General features: G+C 31.6%; 2 protein-coding genes across 3 annotated transcripts; both read right to left on the reverse strand.

The window, feature by feature from the left end:
- Window positions 1–586: 586 nt before the first annotated feature.
- LOC144545352 (Endomembrane protein 70 protein family) lies at window positions 587–3,125 on the reverse strand. The gene is made up of 2 exons (XM_078293946.1): window positions 3,002–3,125; window positions 587–2,834 (listed from the first exon to the last, which is right to left on the reverse strand). The coding sequence occupies exon 2, from the start codon at window positions 2,823–2,825 to the stop codon at window positions 849–851; it is 1,977 nt and encodes a 658-aa protein (XP_078150072.1). The 5' UTR covers window positions 2,826–2,834; window positions 3,002–3,125; the 3' UTR covers window positions 587–848.
- A 15,482-nt stretch (window positions 3,126–18,607) lies between these two features.
- Window positions 18,608–22,416, reverse strand: LOC144545126 (NADPH-dependent aldo-keto reductase, chloroplastic-like). Of its 2 annotated transcripts, XM_078293707.1 has the most exons (7): window positions 22,201–22,416; window positions 21,179–21,229; window positions 21,027–21,103; window positions 20,837–20,924; window positions 20,172–20,444; window positions 19,497–19,748; window positions 18,608–18,894 (listed from the first exon to the last, which is right to left on the reverse strand). In XM_078293707.1, exons 1-7 carry the CDS (start codon window positions 22,318–22,320, stop codon window positions 18,811–18,813), a joined length of 945 nt encoding a protein of 314 aa, XP_078149833.1. In that variant the 5' UTR covers window positions 22,321–22,416; the 3' UTR covers window positions 18,608–18,810. The 2 variants fall into 2 exon arrangements, with proteins under 2 accessions (XP_078149833.1, XP_078149832.1); XM_078293706.1 differs by lacking the exon at window positions 18,608–18,894 and having other exon boundaries at window positions 19,473–19,706.
- Between the last annotated feature and the right edge of the window lie 1,292 nt (window positions 22,417–23,708).

Consider the following 23,708-nt stretch of genomic DNA (forward strand, 5'->3'; position numbering starts at 1 on the left):
ATATAAATATAATTGGAATATTAAAAAAATTAACACATTTCATAATAACATGCAAAGTTAACATATTGAAACCTAATTTACTAGCTTACATAAATTTATAAAAAGTATTACGAACCATAATACATAAATTTAAAATTTTAATACATAATATATTGATATTAATATATGAATCTGTTTTTGAACTGAAAATTGTATCTGCTAAATTTATAAAATTTGTATCGACATTATAATTTGGTCATTTAATTTCAATTTCCCCTTTTTTAATTATAAAACTTCGAATTTATTCAATTATATAATTAATTAAAAAAAGTCATAATAATGGTGGGGTGGCATGATTTATATTTTATAATTTCGGCTTATACTTAAAAAAACTGTAAGTTTTATTTGTTCAATTTTTTCACAATAGGCAACTTAAAAAATGAATTTTCAAATTTTAGGAGCTTTGAGATTTGTGCAGAATGTATTTGAACGGTCGAGATATTCCAGAAAGTCACACAAAATATGGGATATCTCAGAAGATGCGACCACAAGATATTACTACACATTGATAAATTAGCAACAAGAAATTCATAATCCGAACTAATAATTATATCATCAATTGTAATAGAACATAAACCGTATTACACCATACAACGAACAAACCAAATATAGAAAAACAAAAGGACTAAAAAAAAACAAAGAAAAGAGGATCCAACCCCTTGACACCTAATTGCTCATAACACAGTAAAATTATTCAACCACCTTTTTTTAGTTTCGTATAACTAGGGAAGAAGAAAATCTGAAACCCTAATTTAATTCCATTACAAAAAAAAAACCTCTGTCTGTCTCTCTCCATCTCTTTTAACCAATTAATCCAACTTAACAGAGGAGAAAAGGTAATGAATAAACCAGAAGGAAGAGATAAACCCGACTGTACCAGTAGCGAGCATAATCGCTACAACCATGAAGAGAGAGTACCCGATATATAAAGTTGCTGAGACGGGCCCACTAAGACTTTTCAAATCAAACACTAAGTAGTTGATCGAGTAGAGAAATATGTAAATTGCAACCGATCCGGATGAGAAAAATGATTTCCACCACCATTTCCAATCCTCCACGCACAAATGCATGTAAGTTAGAACAAGCGAAACCTCGGCACAAACAATCACTAACAGCATCAACACAATAAAGAGGAAACCGAACACGTAGTAAACCCGACCCATCCAAATACTCGACATGATGAAGAATAGTTCGATGAAAAGTGTACCAAAGGGAAGTGTACCGGCACCCAAAACCAACAGCCAGGATGGGTACTTTTGTGGTGGTATCTCACGTGGTATTTGATTGGTACGTACCGGGAATTCGATATGTGGGGCCTTAGCACCGAGGAAACCACCGATTAGGGTTAATGGTACCGAAATGCAGAACCAGAGGAGGATTAAAACGACAAAGAGTGAGAAAGGGATGGCACCGGTACTGTCACTGCCCCAAAGGAGGAAGTTAAGAGTGGTGAGGATTAAAAAGGCAATACCGGGGAAGAAGCATGCCACACGCCACGACACGGAAACCCAACCGGAGTGGTCCCCACATTTAATTGTTTTCCAAATGCGAACACCGACGTAACCAGCAGCAATACCAAGTACCAGATAAAAGAACAACATACCAGTAATGAGTGCACCTCTTGAGGCCGGTGACATAAACCCTAATGCAGCAAAAAGTATAGTAACCAACGCCATGCCGAGAATTTGAACACCGTCTCCTACCATCACACAGAGAAGCATCGGGTTAGCGGGTGCGCGAAACACGTCACTAACGACCAATTTCCAACCCGATAACTCCTCGTTCATTTGCGCTTGCGCCTCTTTGTCAAGCTCCTCATACCGGGTCAGATCTCTCCTTACTGTCCTCAGTAAAATCACAAACACTATACCCGCTAGAAAGGCAATCACCATTAGTGAATTGAGAATAGAGAACCAATGCACCTTTGCACCTTCCATTTTAAGATATGCATCCCATCGTGATGGCCATTTAATGTCGCTTTCCATGAACGACACTTCATAAGTGAAAACCATGGGTTGGTTCTCTTTGATGCTCATGGACACAGTCGACGGGTCACATTGAATCTTAGCTGGGTATTTATCGTACATTTTCAAAGATTTGATCGATTCAGAGTCGTGTTTGAAACTACATGGTATAACCTCAAACCCGACAACCATCCAACCGGGTGTACCCGACCCAGATTTCTCTACAGAGGGTATAACATCCGCTGCATCACCCGTACCCATTACACGTGCTACATTCGGATCCTCATATTTATGCACCAAAACAGTGAATTTCAAATGGTTAAAGATGTAGTACTCACCTCCAACCCGGATTCCAACCGGGTACCCGGTCCATCTCAAAAAGTAGTCATCTTTTTTGGTATAACGGATAGCAGGTAAATTATCCAGAATTAAATTCACCTGATACATATCATCAATTCTCTTCTTTAACAGGTTGAATGTCTCAGGTGTTAACGGGTCAGATCTGCAGAGAAGAATATCGGATTCGTTAGTGTGCATCTTGAACCGGTAAGGTGAATTCTCGATCCGATCTCCCATTAGCAACTCTCCAATGTTCTCTGCGGCATCCTTCACCCCTTCTGAAGGTTTGCAAAAGGGAAGGCTGTAGTAACTGAATGGAATCTCTGTATCGATTGATGTGAGAGAATTGACCTTCACAGAGAGAACATCACCAACGGAGTACTTGTGCGGGTAACTACCGGGGAGGTAGAATCCATGGGCAGTGCATAGGAGCATGAAAAAGAGACAGATCCATGAGCTGGATCTGGGAAAAGATCCCATCATACGTCAGATCTGGAACAAAAATGGATTAGATCTTGTGATTGAGCAAAAAAAAAGTTCTAGATCTGAGTAAATCTTCGAAGAAATGAAAACAAAAAAAAGAACAAGGGTCGGGTCGGATGAGGAGAGGAGATGGATCTGATCTGATGAAGAGAGAAATTGGAGTAGAAAGCACTGACCTTTAAAAGCTCCTCGGTTCCTGCGACTGAGACACGCGAACGAAACAAAAATGGCGAGAGAGAGAAAGAGAACGAATGAAATAAAGGTTTAGAGGAGAGATGTCGGTTGTAATTGGGATTCATTTAATCTCAGGTAACAGAAATTTTGTGATTAGATCCAAACCATACGATCAGGTCAGCACAAATATTAAAGCCATCAAGTACATTCATCCACGGGTCATATCTGAACTCAATTATTCTGTTACCTCAGAGAGTGGGGACTTTAAATGGGGATTCATACCACCTGGGGTAACCGAAATTTTGAGATTGAATTTAGACCGTCCAATCTGCTTTTGCACGAGTATTAAAGTATCCCCGTAAATTCTACCTCTTGCCCGATTAGCTCGGATTCTAATCGAACGGTCAAAATCTAGACTCAAATATTCCTGTACCTCAGAGAAAGCAGACTGTAAGTGGACCCGCGAGTAACGGCGTAATATTTGAAGCAAAGGGATCCGATGGGGACCGAACTAAATTATGTACAATGCTATCTAATGCGTTCACATTACATCAATATTCGTGTGATCAATATTCACACGAATCGTAATCAAATCGAACGGTGTCGATTAAGGTGGACGGAATTTGGTCCATTGCTAATTGGAAAACCTCTTCCTCTGTAGCTAAATTTACAAAATTTGACTTAAAAAATAAATTTTGATTTTTTTTTTTGAAAAAGTAAAAGTGTTTACTTCAAAAGGCAGCATGAACTGGTATAATAATGAATGCAGAATTAACGGAATTAGGTACAAGATCGGACATTTGAAGTTTGACCTTGTTCCAATTTGACATCAGATTCAAAGTGCGCTAACGCACATGCTTTAATTGTTAGTACATTGAATTGTTAGTAAAATCTATACTTCATATAAAACAAAATAGTTTTAAAATTTGTCGGCCATGTTATACATCGTATTAATTTTAAATGATAAATTTAAATTGTCGAAATTAATTAATTAATTCATGATTGTGACCAGTGCTTTTCCTTGAGGATCTTTTTTGTAAAAGTTGATGAAATCTAGACATTTGCTAACGGGTAACCCGTGACCCGTTCCGGGTTGCCCGTTACGGGTAACGGGTAGGACGGGTAAAGGGGTAGGTCGGGTACGGGTAAAACCCGTAACGGGTAGACGGGTAAATTTCCAAAAATGTATATCCGGTCCGTTTATTACCCGTACCCGTTGCGGGTTGACGGGTACGGGTACCGCGGGTACGGGTCCGGGTATCCGGGTACGGGTCCGGTCCGCCCATTTTTTTTTTTTTTTTTTTTCTGTTTTTTCCTTGTTTTTTTTTCTGTTTTTCTTTCCGTTTTTTTTTCTGTTTTTTTTTCTGTTTTTCTTTCTGTTTTTTTTCAGTTTTTTTTTTCAGTTTTTTTTTTCAGTTTTGTATTTCCGTTTTTTTATTTTTTCTGTCTTTGTTTCTGTTTTTTTTTCCTGTTTTGTTTAATATTTTTTTTCTGTTTTTTTACAGTGTCGTATAAATATTATTACGTGTTTATAATTCGATTTTTATAATATGAATAGTTCGATATCAAATAGAGTATATATATACATGAAATTATCAAGTCGCGTCTTTATAATTTATAAATGAATAAAATTTGTACCTTATATATAAAAATTATTCGTACGAAAATTTGTATATTTATACGGCTAAGTACAAATCTATTTATTTATTTCTTTAAGCAAGTCATTTTATTTTATTTTCAAATTCTCATTATAATTAAAACAATAAATTATAAATAATAATATCTTAAATTAATTTATTACATTAAAAATAATTATGAATAATTTGAAAACAATAGATTAAAAAATAAAAGTTACCCTCCTCCTTTATTCCGGGCTTGGGACCGGCTATGTAAAATAACATAGGCGGAGTTCTAACTTTTTTTTTGTTAGTAATTGTTCTTTAAAATGAATAATTTAAAAACTAATTGAAATGTTTAGAAATTATAATTTTTAAAATAACCATAAATATTAAAAGAGGTTAGAAAATTATACCGACACTACCTATCTAGTAGTTTGGATTCATATATCATTGTTCGTTTTCTTCCGCACCGTCTGAATCTGAATTAGGTTGAGGCTGCGGCTCGGTAACGCTTTCTTCAGTATCAGCTGCAGAAGATGATTCTTGAGCTTGATGTTGGTTGCGCTCGTCAGCATTAATCCAATCTTTCAAGCACACAAGTCTTTCAAAAACATGTGGACCCAATTTACTGCGTTTGTCGGAGAGGATCCTGTTCGCCGAACTAAAACAACTTTCTGAAGGGACGGTTGACACGGGTACGGCAAAGACGTCGCGGGCCATCATCGCCAGTGTTGGATAAGACCTTTGATTCCTCTTCCACCACGTCATGATGTCAACGTTTTCATTTTCGTTGCGCATATTCAAATAGCTCACTAACTCGTTTGTGGATGCGTGCGGTTCGCTATCTGATTGAAAATCTGCTAACAATCCACTACTGCTAGTGCTCCTGAAAGTGGAACTATTAAAAAAAAAATTACTTACCATATTCAACAAATAAATCTAACCTAGTTATATAATGAATTTCAAATACAACTTCTTTAAAAAAAAAACAGAAAAAAATAAATCTTAAAAAATCCGGAAAAAACAGAAGAAGAAAAAAAGAATTTGAAAAAACAAAAATAAAATGATTAAAATCTAATCTATTGAAAAATAAATCTAACATATTAAAAAATAAATACAATTACTTACCATATTCAACAAATAAATCTAACCTAGTTATATAATGAATTTCAAATACAACTTTATTTAAAAAAAAACAGAAAAAAATAAAATTAAAAAAATCTGGAAAAAAACAGAAAAAAATAGGAAAAACAGAAAAAAAAAGAATTTGAAAAAACAAAGATAAAATCTAACCTATTCAAAAATAAATCTAACATATTCAAAAATAAATACAATTACTTAACATATTCAACAAATATATCTAACCTAATTATATAATGAATTTCAAATACAACTTTATTTTAAAAAAAACAGAAAAAAATAAAATTAAAAAAATCTGGAAAAAAACAGAAAAAATAGGAAAAACAGAAAAAAAAAGAATTTGAAAAAACAAAGATAAAATCTAACCTATTCAAAAATAAATCTAACATATTCAAAAATAAATACAATTACTTAACATATTCAACAAATATATCTAACCTAATTATATAATGAATTTCAAATACAACTTTATTTAAAAAAAAACAGAAAAAAATAAAATTAAAAAAATCTGGAAAAAAACAGAAAAAATAGGAAAAACAGAAAAAAAAAAGAATTTGAAAAAACAAAGATAAAATCTAACCTATTCAAAACTAAATCTAACATATTCAAAAATAAATACAATTAATTAACATATTCAACAAATATATCTAACCTAATTATATAATGAATTTCAAATACAACTTTATTTTAAAAAAAACAGAAAAAAATAAAATAAAAAAAATCTGGAAAAAAACAGAAAAAATAGGAAAAACAGAAAAAAAAAAGAATTTGAAAAAACAAAGATAAAATCTAACCTATTCAAAAATAAATCTAACATATTCAAAAATAAATACAATTACTTAACATATTCAACAAATATATCTAACCTAATTATATAATGAATTTCAAATACAACTTTATTTAAAAAAAACAGAAAAAAATAAAATTAAAAAAATCTGGAAAAAAACAGAAAAAATAGGAAAAACAGAAAAAAAAAAGAATTTGAAAAAACAAAGATAAAATCTAACCTATTCAAAAATAAATCTAACATATTCAAAATAAATCTAATTATTTCACAAGTTCACATAATAAATCTATCATATTCGAAATAAATATAACTTATTCAAAATAAATTTATCATTTTCAAAAATAAATCTAACATATTCAAAATATTTCACATATTCACAAAAATGAATCTAACATATTTTTTTAACCTATTAAAAATAAATCCGAATTTCAAAAATAAAATCTAACATATTCAAAATAAATCTAATTATTTCACAAGTTCACATAATCACATCTAACAAATCTAACATAAATTAAATAAATGTAACATTCAATAAATCTAACAAATCTAACATAAATTAAATAAATCTAACAAATCTATCATAAACTAAATCTAACATTCAATTTAAATTATACATTTATCTACAACAATAAATCTAATATCAAATTTTAAATTACTCTACAAAAATAAATGAATCTAACAAAAATGAATCTAACATATTTTTTTAACCTATTAAAAATAAATCCGAATTTCAAAAATAAAATCTAACATATTCAAAATAAATCTAATTATTTCACAAGTTCACATAATCACATCTAACAAATCTAACATAAATTAAATAATTGTAACATTCAATAAATCTAACAAATCTAACATAAATTAAATAAATCTAACAAATCTATCATAAACTAAATCTAACATTCAATTTAAATTATACATTTATCTACAACAATAAATCTAATATCAAATTTTAAATTACTCTACAAAAATAAATTAATCTAACATAAAATAAATCTAACCTTTAAATTTCGCGGAAAAATCTTGCGGGAGGTGCCGAACTTTGTAATTTTGATACCTTCGTAATTCCGTAACGGGTTTAGCGAACCTCTAATTCCGTTTGCGTATTGGTAAAATGAATTAAATTACAACCATATATTTTTTTAAAAATAAATTTAAAAATTGAGAATAATGAAAAATGAGAATTTGAGATTGAGTTTGAGGGATTGAGAATTTGAGAATTTGAGTTAGAATGTGGAGAGGAAGAGGATTAGAGGGGTGTATTTAAAGAAAAAATTGGAGAGGGAATAAAATTTGAAAAAAAAAAAAAAAAACCGACGTGACCCGGGTGGGTCCGGCCGGGTTTGATTTGACCCGGACCGGGCCCCTCTTGAACCGGCGGTACAATTCAAAATTTGAATTTCAAAAGTGGGTACGGGTAAAGTTGGCGGGTACGGGTAACGGGTACGGGTAACGGGTACGGGCAACCGGGTACGGGTAACGGGTACGGGCAACCGGGTAAAGGGTACGGGTAACGGGTACGGGTAGGCGGGTATAGGGGTACGGGTAGGCGGGTACGGGTTGGCGGGTAGACGGGTACGGGTACAACGGGTTATTTTTTAAATCACGTTCTCCGGTCCGTTTATTACCCGTACCCGTCTACCCGTCTACCCGTTTGTACCCGGGCAACGGGTACGGGTACCACGGGTAACGGGTACGGGCCGGGCAAAACGGGTTCTACCCGTTCCGGGTTTAGCAAAAGTCTAATGAAATCTGAAGGGTTTTGTAAATTTGCAGAATTTTCTTGATCAGAACTTGGGACTGATTTGCATAAGATCTACATCTCATCAACTCAAAAGAGTTTAAAAATAACTATTAATTATTTTTTAGAAATTAAGATTTCTAACATTTTTATCGCTCACTTTTATGAAATCAGTTTTATAATTTCTATTAAGCAATGTCAACAATAAATTAAAAATGAGAAATAATTTGAGCTAATTATTTGACCAATATAGAGTTTATAAGCAGTTTCTTAATAAGAAATTTTACTGCATAGTTTTTAAATAAGAAATTCTCCCACATCTCTGAAACTAGATTAGAAATTGCTACATCAAATTAGAAATTTCAATAATACCAGAAAATAATACAAATGATTCTTTGAAACTTTGTAAAATTTCCTTAAAGGACTAAATTTGCATAAAATGTTAAATTAATACAAAGGAAAAAGAAAAGAAAGAGAAATTGCATAAAATCTCAAATTGCTGGCCCGAGACTTAGAATGGAATTTTATAAATAAAATAAGTTTGAATTACAATGGGCCGAAATTAAAGAAAAGAAATTAGCCCTCGCTGTCAAGATTTAAAAGTATAAAGCGAAATTTAGACATTGACACAGGAATAGCGCTAACTCTGGAATAACTACTATTTTTGGCGAGCTATTCTCAACACAGCACGTTTGGATGAAAAAAACAAAACGTTATTCTCAACAAAGGAATAGCTCGGGTTAGCTGCTATTCCACTATTCCTATGAAATGTTGGGTTAGCAGCTATTCCGAACCAAGGAATAACTGCTATTTCGAGGTATTGATTATGATACCATTTGGAAATCTCACATTCCTCTAAAAATCAAAATCTTTCTTTGGCTCGTCCGAAGTGATAAAATTCTCACTAAGGTTAACTTGGCAAAAAAAGATTGGCCAGGAGATCTTACTTGTACATTTTGTGACCAACATGAGAGTACTGATCATTTATTTATAAATTGTTCATATGTACGCTTAATATGGGATTGGATTGCAACATATAATTCATTCCCCTTTACATATAATTCTTTAGATGATTTATGGGTACTTGATGCTTCTATCCCCTTAAACGATAGACTCCTCGTAGAATTATTAAGGGAGCTATCTTATGGAATGTATGGTTAGAAAGAAATAGAGTTATTTTTAATGATAATACTACTCTCATTTCTGCTAAATCATTAGGGTTTAAGATAATCTCTTTAGCTACTTTTTGGTGTAAGTCTAGCTCTGACAATTCATACTTAAAATTAAGTGTAATGCTTCTATGTGATGTTAAGGACCTTCCAGAACAGATATTGGGAGAGGAAGAGGAGTTCACCCAAGCTCTTGGAGCCGGGAACTCCCCAGATCATATGTCTGGAGACGTGATGTCAGATGAGGATTTATTGGATTACTAGTCTCCTAGGATATGAGTGCTTTTTTGAGACTTTTATTTTGCTTAGTTTTCATTTTGTTTCAATTTTAGCTTTTGATGTGGTACTATCTCTACTTGTATGTTTTTTTGTTTGTTGATGGTGACTTGATATATGACTTTTCATATTTGATTTTGGTACCTATTTTATGTACCATATCAGGTATGCTTGATTTCTATGAAATCGGTGGTAATACCACTATTTTTCAAAAAACTATAAGAAGAGCCTCCTACTTGTATGGCATTATGTGCTACTGCTTTCAAATTCAGTGCCTTTTTTCTCAACTCCTTACTCTTATTATCTCCATTCATATCCATGAATTCCTTGACAACCTTTGCAATCTCCTCTTTTGGAACAATTTCATCATTTCCCCTTTTGCCCTTTAAGCTCACACCCACCTTCCATTTCTCCACTATAAGCCGGCTATCGACATCTTGGTCGGAACAAATTGGGAATGTCAACATTGGTATACCAGTATATACTGCTTCAAGTGTCGAGTTCCAGCCACAATGTGTCAGAAACCCTCCAATAGAATTAAGGATGGCATAACACCTTTAGTTGCTCACACCATGGTACCACCAAACCATCATCTTCTCCAACTATTTCTTGAATCCAAGAAGAATTATCACGGGTCACCAGACCTTAAAGGATGTAGGCTAGGAATATATTGCTCCAATGGCTCATCATTCAACTCTACAGTAAAAAACAACTCATTTACATTTACTAAACAAAAAATTATGTTAATTTCAAACAAAAATGGAGATTTTTTTTTTTTAGAAATTAATAATATAGCATGTACGAAAACAGAAAGAGTATTTGATTTGTAAGATTTTTAGAAATATTGAGATCAACGGTACCGATCCAAAGTTTTTGGATTGAGATTATTGATCCCGATTCATATTTTTTAATATTTTTTTCCCATCAAAGTTATGGAGAATGAATAAAAAATATATTAAAACTTTGAATGGAGACCAATGATCCAGATTTAAAAAACTTTGGATCGGAACCATTGATCCCGATCTTTCTAAAAATATTGCAAATTAAATGCTTTTTCTATTTCCGTATATCTTATTTTATTAATTTCTATAGATAAAAAAATTCACTGAGTAATGCTCATTTTACACGGTATTATTTTTTTATTCGCAATGAGGTGTCACTTTGATTAATTAATTAGAGTAAGGCTGGTGCTACGGTTCAATATTTGAGTTTTCAAAATTTTAATGGTCGATCCAAACCGTTCATCTTGTTCTTCATATTAATATGTGTTTGGAGACCAAATTTTACATTTTTTGAAAAAAATTTACTATTTTTTAGATAGATAGAAAATTAAATATCTGAATGGTGCAAAGTAGCCTTACTCAATTAATTAATACTCCTTTTACACGGTATTATTATTTTTATTCACAATCGATCTCAGATCTGATTCAGTTCAATAATTGAGCGCGCACGTACCAATCTATCGGATTTACTTTGGTTCGATGGGTCTAGTACCATCCAATTACATCAAGATTCGTGCACTCCTATTAAAATCCGTATGTATCTATATCAATTTCTGTGCGCACATATCTTAATGCTAATCGTACAATTTTAGATCTAATTGAACCTAAAAGTAGGTCCAATGCCATCCAACCTACTCCTATCTCTTTCTCTATATGCATGTTGTATAACAACTCTCTTGTAAAATAAACTTTGAATTTTGTGATGTTTACGGATATTTTTATTAAAAGAAGATTAATGTTAAAAATGAAAAACAATTATCTGATAAAAAATTCTGCTACTAAATGAGTTTGCATCCTTATCCACCTTTTAATTTATACATGCTTTCATGTCTGTGTAATGCATAATAAACCTCTTTTAGGAGTCCATTTCCATGATTGCAAAATGGCAAGAGCCGTCCGATTGGAATTGGGTGGATCGGATTCCACTACTAATTAATTAATTAAATAGTTACATCAGAGTGATTGTTGTTGCAACTCTGTTCTGATGTTATATTCGGCAACATTTTCTTTGAGGTCCCCAAATTTCTTTTTTATATGATATTCTACAAACTACTTTGTTTGTTAGATTGTTATTTGAATTAATCATAATAATTTTTATTTGAAAAGTGACGAAAATTTGTGTCAAATTTAAAACGGATGGTTTGTATTTAATTAGAACCTCTGTGAGATTGTGGATGTTGTTCTGAGCATGATTTGTAAAATTCTCATGTTTAGTAGTATTTTTTCGTCAGAGGTTGTTCCGTTTTGTTTTTTGACGCGGTGCGTATCAAAGAAATATCCGATTCAGATTTGGACGTAAATAATGGCCACATAAGATCCAAGCCGATTAAGGAGTTGTATGTACCACTTGAAATATGAGCCACAAAGATTAAATGGCATGGAACGGTCTTCTAAATAATTAAACAATTTTTGATAGACTTTTGAATGCACGGTAATTAAACAACTTTGATCAACTAAAATTTACAATTAATAGCATTTCAAATTTCAAGGAGAGCTTTCATTTTTTCTTTACTTTAAATATGTATCAAGACCTCTCATGAGGCAGCCAAGTTATAATAGAAAGTTTGAGTGTTTTGTTGTTTAGTTTTATTTGTGACTCTTTACTTTTCTCTATTACTCTTAAACTAGTATATGAGCTTAACGGGCAAGATTGTAACGGGACCGCTTTGTGTCATTTTAAACATATACAGATATATAATAGATAATGTATGAATACGAAATGAATAATTAAGTCATACGAACTTTAAATTATTTTGAGAAAACAGACGAACTTTAAATTGCAAATACTATTTAACAAATTTCAAATATAAAAATGAATGAATTGCTAGAGGCGGGATGGGATGGGTTAGTCCCAAAAAATAAATTGTGCAATTCAAATTTGTAAATACAAAAAATAAAAAAGGAATTGCCGAGCACTAAACAGAGAAAGCATATATATCTCCATGCTAAATTATCACTCATCATTATGTTATTTACATCAATAGTACTCGTTGCCAAATCATGTCACTGTTCACATTATACACCTAAATTAAACATAAATTTTATTGGGCTTGAACATAATTTAGAATTTAGATAAGCCCCCTTTCATATATGGAGATGGTTCAAATGCCAACTTTTTTGTGCCTCTATCGTGCCTTCATTTTTAAAAACTTAAATAACTTAAAGTTTAAAACTTAAAGTCAAAATAAAACTGTTTGATGTGATATATATTATTTTGAGTACGTAGAACTAGGGTGCTCTTAAGCTCACCAAAGTTTTGGTGAGTTTAACTCTAAAACTCATCAAATCGATTTCAAATGACGAATCCGAACCGTTGAAACCCGCCTACCTTACGTGTGATGCATCTACATGTGAAATTTTTAAACATTCAAATTAATTTAGTATAAAGTCAAGCGGTCAAAAACGTTCAAAAAATGAATGCACTAAAATTAATTTATTAACCTTCTAATTTTGACCGCTTGACTTTATACTAAATTAATTCGAATATTTAAAAATTTCACATGTAGATACATCACACGTAAGGTAGGCGGGTTTCAACGGTTCGGATTCGTCATTTGAAATCGATTTCATAAGTTTTAGAGTTAAGCTCACCAAAACTTTGGTGAGCTTAAGAGCACCCTAGTTCTACTCTATTATTTTCTCTATGAGTCCATAAAAATTATCACATTTGAATTTTGCTTTTACGTGAATCAATAAGTTAAAAAAATCAATGTCTAGAAATTATCCACATTAGTATACATTTTTACAAACTCAAGATGATAACCAAAACAAAGTTGAAATACTATAATTTTTAACACGTGCATAGATAAAATAATGTAGTTCATATCCAACAGTTTTATTTTGAATTTTAAGATTTAAATTTTTAAAAAATGGAGGCATGGTGGAGGCACAAAAAATAGAGGCAATTAAACCCTCCTCTTATAATATATAGACTTATATCTAGGGGTGTAAACGGATACGGATAATCTGCTCCGTATCCGAATTAAATGGATACGGATAATTGCGGATACGGGTACGGATAATTTTTGCATATGGTGAAAAGATGGTGGATACATATACTGATAATTTCATGAAGGTGAATATCCGTATCCGTATACGCAATTATTCGGATGAAAAATTATTCCAACCAGCTTTGACTTTACTGCTCCGGATATAAGTTGTTATATATTATCCCATATTCATTTCAGTCTTGGTTGTGGTATAAATGATAATACGATATGATTTTCAATTTAATCTCTTTTTCGTTGGTGATGGTGCTACAATAATACAATTTTCTTTCATTTTTACCTCAATTTCTTCACTCTCCATTCTTTTTCATTCAAGACTTTAGCTCGTGAATGTAATATGCTTTTAGTCCCTGCTAAATTGGTTTTAGTCATTGTTTCAAGACAACAACAAGTCACTCTTTTGTATCTTAAAGTGCATAACTCAATTATCCGATAATTATTCGTTCCGTATCCGTAGATTATCCGCTCCGTATCTGTATCCGTTTAAGGCGAATATGGTTTTAAATTTTGATATCCGTTTGTTATCCCTATCCGTATCTGCTCATTGAAAGACAGATACAGATATGATATTATTCGCTCCAAATCCGCTCCGTTTACACCCCTACTTATATCTCATCTATATAATCAAATTTTAAACATTAAGTTATCCAAAAACAGTTTATAAATAGTTTATAAACATAATATTAATAAGAAATTTTACTGCATAGTTTTTAAATAATAAATTATCTTATATCTCTGAAATTGAATTAAAAACTACCACATGATATTAGAAATTCTAACAATATTAAAAACTGATTAAAAATGTAGATGTTATAATATTTTAAACTTGAAAGAATATTTTTCAAGTTGTTCCATTACAAGACAAAAATACTCGTGGATTCATAATTGATTTGCTTGTAAATAATTAACATCTATAATTGATAATTGATACAAGAATAAATTATCAAATTATCAATTATCAACTATCAACTAGGTATAAATTATCAATTATCAAATTATCAACAAATAATGGACCGCTTAATTAATTAATTCTGACAGTAATTACACGTGTTTAGATCCTGGTCTAGTGCAAGGAGGTGCAACTTGCACCATGTTGTCACATGCAACGCACGTTGTGAGAGAAATTTTGTTTTCCTAAATTTGAGGTCTGAGGATCTTTTCAACGTAATAATTATTTAAACTTGGCAGGTCGCTAAATTTTGTGCTACAAATAATCATTAATTTTGCTCTGGCACTAAGCTTTTGCAATAATTGAACTTTTAATTTATTCAACTAGACCATTCAATGAAAATAGTACAAGGTGTGATTGCGTGATAATTTTCTTTTTAATTATATAGATTAGGTTCTAAATAGTTGAATTATAAAAGCTATGGCAATATTGACACCATAACATGTTATAGCGCTCTATAGCGGTGCTATATGGACATAGCGTTATTTTTTTAACCGTTCCGCTATAACGCAATAAATGCTATTTAAAAAAGAATTACTTTTTCTAGTAACGTTGACCTACTTTGGCGTTAGTTATTAATATTTCATATCCGAACGGCTTTAAAAATATAATAAATCTTTTTTAATATTGGAGCATAATAATTGTACCTTAAACAAAATCCTCGAATGAGTCCCTAAATACTTAATGTCTAACTTTCATTTTCAACAATAATATTCAAGCATTTATAGCTTTGTTCACAATGCTACTTGCAAGTTTTTAAAATTATATCTATAAACATTTAAATTCTAAATCTAGACAATTTTTAACTTTCAACTATTTTTATCTTCAAGTCAAAAAAAGAAAGATTCATTTCACCCGCTCTTATTTGTTTTCCTCTGATCATTCTCGTCCATTTTACTGACGATCTGTGATGAATTTTGCAAATTTAAAATTATGAACGTTTCATATTCAATTTTTTCTTTTAAATGAGATCCATGTAGATTTTTTTTTTGAGTTATTTTTAAGTCATATATTTTTTTTAAAGTAAAGCCCATTAACACTTTCAATTCTTAAGGATTTAAACTTGTGATTTCTACAATTTAATCTACTACGTTGAAACATTTAAACTTCAAATATAAGTTTATTTTTTTTATAGCTGACACTTTTGACACTTTTAACTATAATAGAAAATCAGTTAAACCGTTATTCAGCAATCAAAATTGAAAAATATCGGCAACATTTCTCTTTAATATTACTATCAATTTGAAATGAACAATTTAAATTCTTTCTATGATATCTCAAATTTGAACCATTTATTCGGTCCAGCTGGCTGTTCTAGGTAAGCCAGGTTTTCATCTATTTTCCGAATAAATATAGTCATTTATTTTCTAAAAAAAATGAGCTTATTGAGGTAAGACTGTATTATTATTAGCAGAAAGAATGTATTCCTCCAGTAAAAATTAGTAGATTTTGAGTGTGCAGATAAGGTTCAGTCTCTCTCTCTCCAAGTGAAATTAAATTACTAATAAGTGTGTACGGGTTTTGACACGTTGGTTGACGTCATTTATACGTGTCTCATATTAATGCTGTTCACATTTTGGTTGATCACGGTGTGCATTTAAAACATGAATTCCTCATCTGAAATGAATCGAGTTTAAACTATGGCCTAATTGGCTCCGGTTTAGTTGGTTTTGAACCGAACCGAATTAGTTTGGACTAAATGGTTCGGGTTTTTAGTTTAATGATTCAGTTTGGTTTGTTTTTTAAATTCGAATTATAACTTCGTTTGAAAATTTTTAAAATCGAAAACCGAACTAACCAAACTTTTATATAGTATGAATTTGGTGCTCCGGTTTATTTCTTAATCAATTACTTTAAATACTTCATTTTATTTCTTAATATTGCGATTTATTTCTTAATACCTCAGTTTATTTCTTAATATACTCCAATTTATTATAAATCAATTGCTTTAAATAAAAATGATATATTTCAATTTGAATCGAACAAACTAAAATAAAACTTTGGCTTCGTTTGGTTTAGTTGCAATACTAAATCGGTTTGATTCGGTTCTATTTTTGAAACCGAATTATAACTTTGATTCGGTTCTATTTTTGAGCCAATGAACACCCCTAACTAGGGGTGTATTATTTATATATCAAAGAAGTAAAAAGAAAGAAAAAATTACTACGATGTTCAAGTTCAGTAAATATAAAACCTTAATAAATATCTATAGCAATGCTTACTATCGTGTCATAAAAAAAAGTCTTAAATTACTAAGACATGAGTAAACAACATATAATCTGAAAACATCATGCATCATAACAAATGCAAGCTTGATACATGTGTATTATTATTTAAAATACATGCAACATATTTATGGGATCTAAATGTGATAAAGTCAATAGTTTATATATGCTTAGACATTGCAAAACCATATGCAAGAACAAAGAAAAGATATGGAGTAGCTTAATTTTTTCAACAACTTTATTAGTTAAGTAATTGGATGCATATATGCACGCCATAAAACCAAAATTTTGTCGAATAATATATTTTTTAATAACACAAAACCTATTTTCATAAATTTTGTACTATTTAATATGCTTACTAAAAATATTGAAATCTAACTAAATTATTCTTCAACATTTTTTTAAATGCATAACATAAGATAGTACTATGCTTAAATCCTATGATAATTAATTATAATAAAACTGGTCTATTTTGTTATAGTTCTTAAACTCAATTATGACTATCAATTTTTTTTTAACTTTTGTTGAAAATAAATACAAATTAAACTTTTGTTCAATTTATTATTCACTCCATGAATTCATAAAAAAAGAAGAAGAAATTTGGTGGTTTAACAATAGAATGGTAGACCAAGCTCTTGCATTGGGATAACCAAAACTAGTACATGCAACTGATGCTATTATGACATCATTAAACTGCCATATTAAGATACACTGAATACAATAAACTCTGACACATGACAAGTCATGCAAAACAGACTCTCACATGTCACCATCCCTTTGACTGATTATGCAATTATGTCATCTCAAATTCTCTCCTTCACCCAAATTGAGAAGTTTAGGCATTCTCCCCTTCCAATCGTTTTCAGTAGAAGGAATATACACCAAATTTCTTAAATTTTCTTTCTTGACAGCTAACACGAAGAAAAATTATATTTGATAAGTATCCCTTAAAATTTGACTATGCTTAACCTGTCTTACCAGTGGTACCAGAAAATTCCTTCCTCATAAAACCATGTCAATTTTCATAGAAGACAACTCAACAATAAAGACATCTCAACAAACCTTATGGTGCCGTTTGGCAAGAATCTCTTTAAGCCTCCTTAAAGCTAAATGAACCTCCTTTAACTTCCTTAGCTGCTTAATTTTTCTAAACACCGGTTCCTCAGTTCGGATTAAGATAATCTCCTTTAGCCTCATTTTATCTGGATCTTAATCCCCTGCTCCTTCCTTAAGGCACCTCTCTCTCTCTTCATTTAGCTATCTTAATCCTTTGCCCCTTCCTTTAGTTTACTAAATAACCCCTCCTTAGCATTAATTATTATTTAATCCACCATGTGTTGCCGAACAACCCCTGTCTGTTAGTAAAGTTGATTTATATCAGGTAATGAACCATTTGCATGCATGGGCAAACTAACATAAAAATATAGAATTTAAAAAAGGCCCATAATTTGTAATTGGGCCAACCCATTGTCAAATTGCATCAAGCATGTCCATTGGACGTTAAAAAGGCCCATAATTTATTAGGCCGAAAGACCCTTTAGCGAAGGGGGCGCTCAAAGAAGCATCAATCCAATCCGGTGTCAATCCAGTAACCACAAAAATTTCACTTGTAAATGCAAATCAGTAATCACAAAATAAAATCAGCATCTAGGAAAACAGAACTTCATTTGTAAGTGCGAATCAGTAACCACAAAAATTTCACTGAAATGCTTCTCATATAAAATATTTTTTACAGCAAAAGAAAAAGAAAAAAACGGACAGACACAAAAACCAAAGTGAAAAGAAAGAGTTCATGGGATGAAACCAAGAGCATGTATACTCATAAATTTGTTGCTAGATCTACCAAGAGCTTATAATATTAATTATAGACATTAGTTAGATATATAAGAGAAGAGCTCCTTATATTTCTCCATCCCAGAAATCCTCAACAGTCTTGTAGAAACTTTGGGGACCAACAAATATCTCTCCCCTAAGCAACCTAACCTGCTTATCAAAATAGGGAATTCATTAAAAACAATATTTTTGTATCAGTTCTCTTGTGTTGGCTTCATTTTTTGTAAGATCAAGGTTATCGTACTATTCATACCACAGATTGGTCCGTACTATAGATCAATATCTTTGTTTTCGGAGTTCAAATAGTCGATCTCTTTCATCTGCATTTTCTTCAAAAAAATAAAATAGTCTATCTCAGCTCGACATGATCTCCATATGAAAATGTACTTTTTCAATAAATTTTACATTTTTTGAATTTTTTTAACTAATTTTTTAGACGGGAAAAAAAATTAATACTTTTGAATGGTCTAGAAATTTTAGATCAAGTGATTTTCTACCAATCTAACAAAATTGTAAAAAAAATGTAAAAAATGTAAATATTGATCGATGAGTTGATTTTCATATGGAGATCGTGTTGAACGGTTCAGATCGACTGTTTAAACTTTAAAAACGGCAATATTAATCCATAGTATGCACCAATCCGCACTCTTCATAATAAATTTACTCATCATAGCCTCACTCTTTTAGTAATAAATAAATTTTCTGAAGAATATTATATAAATAACAATCATCATTCATCACAATTGACTTGCCTGTTCAATTTTGGAAAATTCTGCAAAGAGGTCATGGGGAATAGACCAACCAAAGAGGTCCAAATTTTGTTTGATCCTTGCTTCGTTTGTGCTTTTAGGGAGTACGCTATGGCCTGATTGGATACCGCAGCGCAGGGCAACTTGCGCTGGAGTTTTTCCTAATTTCTCAGCAACCGAGGCAATTATTGGGTGCCCGAGAATATTACTGTTCTTTATCCATGCTGTCCCAGGAGAACCAAGCGGGGAGTATGCCTGTTCAAACACCAGGAGCATTGAGAAATAAGCAGCATCGATCAAATGATAAGAAAGATTCAAAACTCAGAAATTCTGAACCCAATTTAAGTATATTACTAGCTTCATGAAGTAACAAAATAAGTGCCAAGGAAACACGCCATTATTTTCTATAAGGCAATGGTGCAAATATAATTAATCCATGATCACGTAATTAAGCAATTTTGCAATAATAGTAATATACACGCCCTTTTTGATAGCATTGCATAAAAGATATCAGTGCAAACAACCACAGACCACCACAAATTACTAGTACCTCTTCAAGGAATGAAATAAAAGGTAGGACTTGTTACAAATTTTGATATGAAATATTGTTCCAGACTGGGGTTTTGTAGCACGATCTAAATATATAGAATACGACATAATGGATACGGGAAGACTTACAGAGAGATGAACACCCTTGGACAGGCACAGAGCATGTAGCTTCTCCTGTTGCCAGAAAGGGTGGCACTCAACCTGGTCTACAGCTGGCGGGACCCGTGCCACAGATAGCAAATCCTCGAGTTTCTTGGAAGAAAAATTGCTCACACCGATTGCACGTGCTTTACCGGAATCATACAACTTCTCCATTGCCCTCCATGTGGCGGGTATATCTGGGTTAACAAAGTTTTCAGGGCTCATGCTGCTGCCCTTCTTGAGCCGAAATGGCCCGTGGATCTTCAATAATGAAAATTGACATGGTCAGAATTAAAAAGTATTCAATCAAATGGATTAAATTTAAAAAGGACAATTGGTGGCTGCATTTCAAATTCGAAAAACATCTTGAAAAAAATCCTCGATTTTCATGTGTGCTTCCACGTGACGGGTATATCTGGGTCGACATAGTTTTCTGGTCTGGTTCTAGTTCCCTTCTTGATCCGACATGGCTAGTAGTGGATCTTCATTTGAAAGCATCAACTAACTTAAAGGTCTTTAAAAGGACAGATATTTGACACAAAATAGTAATATTAATAAATATCATTTTAATTTAAAGACTGCAGTGCCATACTAGCTATACCATGACCATTTTTTTTTTATTGATTTTCAAAAGCAAGAATTTAGAAACATACAAGGTAAAGATCGAGATAGTCAAGTTGCAAGTCAGAGAGTGTTTGATCAAGTGCCTCAGGCACATCTTCTGGGGCATGGTGATCATTCCTGCATACATCAAAATAAATTTGAAGCAACATACTGCAACATGATCATATGTATATTTCTTACAAATTTTAAGATTTTTTTTAAGATTTTTTTTTTGCTAACCATAGTTTGGAGGTGATGAACAGATCTTCACGCTTGACTACGCCCTCATCAAACAGTTTCTTCAGAGAAGCACCTATCTGAGAAGTTAACATTCATTCACTGGAAACACAAACAAGAAAGATAATAAATTTAAATTTGACACAAATGTTTACCTCCTTCTCATTTCCGTATATACTAGCACAATCAAGATGCCGGTAGCCAGCCTACAGAGAACAATGGAAAATTAAATTTATGATCAAAACATTCTAATCTAATAACAGGTTTTCTTTGTATTAATTAATCACTGCATGTCAATTAATAGGGCCAAGAGAAAAATTAGAAAAATACAAGTGTTATGAATAAATATTAAATGTGTGGATGTCATTCATATTGTAACTCTCATATTAACCCTCAATTTATTTTCCCACTACTCTATGCATATTGATGCCCACTACTATTGGAATTCATTTCTTCATTTATTATTTGTTTGGTTTTCATTTACAATTTGTAGCCTATAAATAGAGGCATTGTAATCTTGTATTGTATATGCATAAGAAATGTATGAATAAAGAGATTGTCATCTTTTCCTCTCTATTTTGTTTATGCTTGTTCATCTTTATTTTATAACAACAAGTGCTTTGTACAAGTTACTTGAGCACTTCATCGGTTTTGCAAATTATTCAAGCATGCTAGCAGTTGCTAATAAGCTAAGCAAGTATCTATTGTTGAATAAAGTAATCACAATTACCTCCAAAACTGGGAAGTTCTTTAATTGTTCTTTGTTTTTTTTTTTTTTTGAAAACTTGGTAGTGACTACCAAGGCTAAAGTTCTTTGCTCATTATATTATTTCAGCAAGTATCTATTATTAAATAGTATTTCTTTTTTAGTATTCAATAATTTTAATTTTTTTATTTGCATTGTTTATTATTATTTTTAGTATGAGATGCAAAATTGCATTGAAAAACAAATGTTGGGTGTCGACAGGTCTTTATACCACATATACAATTGCAAACTTGGCTTAAAGCTTAGACTGAAACTTCCATTCCTAACAGACTAGCATTGATGTGAAATTGATCGAAAGGGAAGTACGACTCGACCAATAGATATAAACTGCAGTTCTGACTTGTGTGTGTGTAAGTACGTGCGTGGGTGTGTATGTGTGTGACAGAGAGAAACAGAAAGAAATAGAAACACCTTGACGGAGGCGAAAACAGCATCACCTACTAAACCAGGCGCAGCTTGAGATGTACCGAGGGCAACCGACGGGATCTTGGCACCAGTATTAAGTGTGAAATAAGAGTCATGAGATACCATTTTTAATTGCTTGTTACAAAAGAGAAGTTCCAAATGACGAAAAATTAGAGGGAGACGACAGAAATCTAGCAAGAGGAGCAACCGAAATTGGTAGCAAATCAAAATCAATATAGTGAGAGAACACCAAATGAAATTTATTTTAAACGATTAGGTAGTTGTAAGTTGTAACTACTTTGAACACAAATTGTCGTTGGTACAACTTTCAAGTTCATCTTAAACGATTAGGTAGAGAGATTTAATATATGTGGGAAAAGACCTCGTCAGTGCTCATGTGACATTTCGAGAGAGCACAAAACTTTCTTTTCTTTTCATATATATAAATAATCTGTTAATGTTAATTTTAACTAAGGTAGATGTACGGTGCACTTGTTACTGTTGGTAACTTATGAATTAATAGTTGGATTATTATATTCTATGTATTTGTTCATGATTTAAATGATGTATATTATTTTGTTCTTTGAGTATTATTATTTATGGATAATTTGAGTTGATTACTCGAAATTTCAAAGTCCGTAATTAAAATATGTAATTATTCTAAATTATCTTAAACATTGGTAATTATTATATATATATATATATATATATATATATATATATATATATAGAGGTTGGCTAAGCTGAAAACGTTTGTTTCTAGCTAGCTCCCGGAACAAATGATTCGGTTTTTCAATTTTTAAAGTCCAAACTGTTAGATTTTCAATCTATATTAAAATGTGTTTGGAGACCAAATTTATATTTTTTGTATTTTTTTTACTATTTATTAAGATGGTTTGAAAATTGCTTTTTTTAATGGTGCATAAATTTAATAAAATCAGCGATTTTTAAACCATCTTAATAAATAGTAAAAAATTACAAAAAAATGTAAAATTTGGTCTCAAAGCACATTTTAAGATAGATTGAACATCTAACGATTTGGATCGACTATTTGAACTTTAAAAATTGAAAAACCGAATCATTTGTTCCGTGGACTAGGAACAAACGTTTTGAGCTTAGCCAACCCCTCTCTCTCTCTCTCTCTATATATATATAAATTAAGACTTCAATTAATTGTTATCCTTGTCCTTCGGTTCATTTGGAAAAAAAAAAATTAAAAATGCTAAAAATGTTGTAAAAATCGGAAAAGTATTTTAAAGGGAAGGAAAATGTTGAAACATTTATTCGTACAAAAAGAAGTATTGTATTGTGTATTTAAGAGAGGCAGCTATATAATATATATCTTATTAACACACTATATCCACATGATAATTGTGGTTGGGTGATAGTTAATTGGTACCAACCAAAAGTTAGTGATAGTGATAGAGCACCTAAGGTGTAATTAAAATAATCTATGTGATCAGTTCCTTCTCCAAAAAAAAAAACAAAGCACATATACCTGGCCTTTATTCAAA

Source organism: Carex rostrata, chromosome 27 (assembly GCF_964058835.1).
Source record: "Carex rostrata chromosome 27, lpCarRost1.2, whole genome shotgun sequence".
NCBI classification, from domain to species: Eukaryota; Viridiplantae; Streptophyta; class Magnoliopsida; order Poales; family Cyperaceae; genus Carex; species Carex rostrata.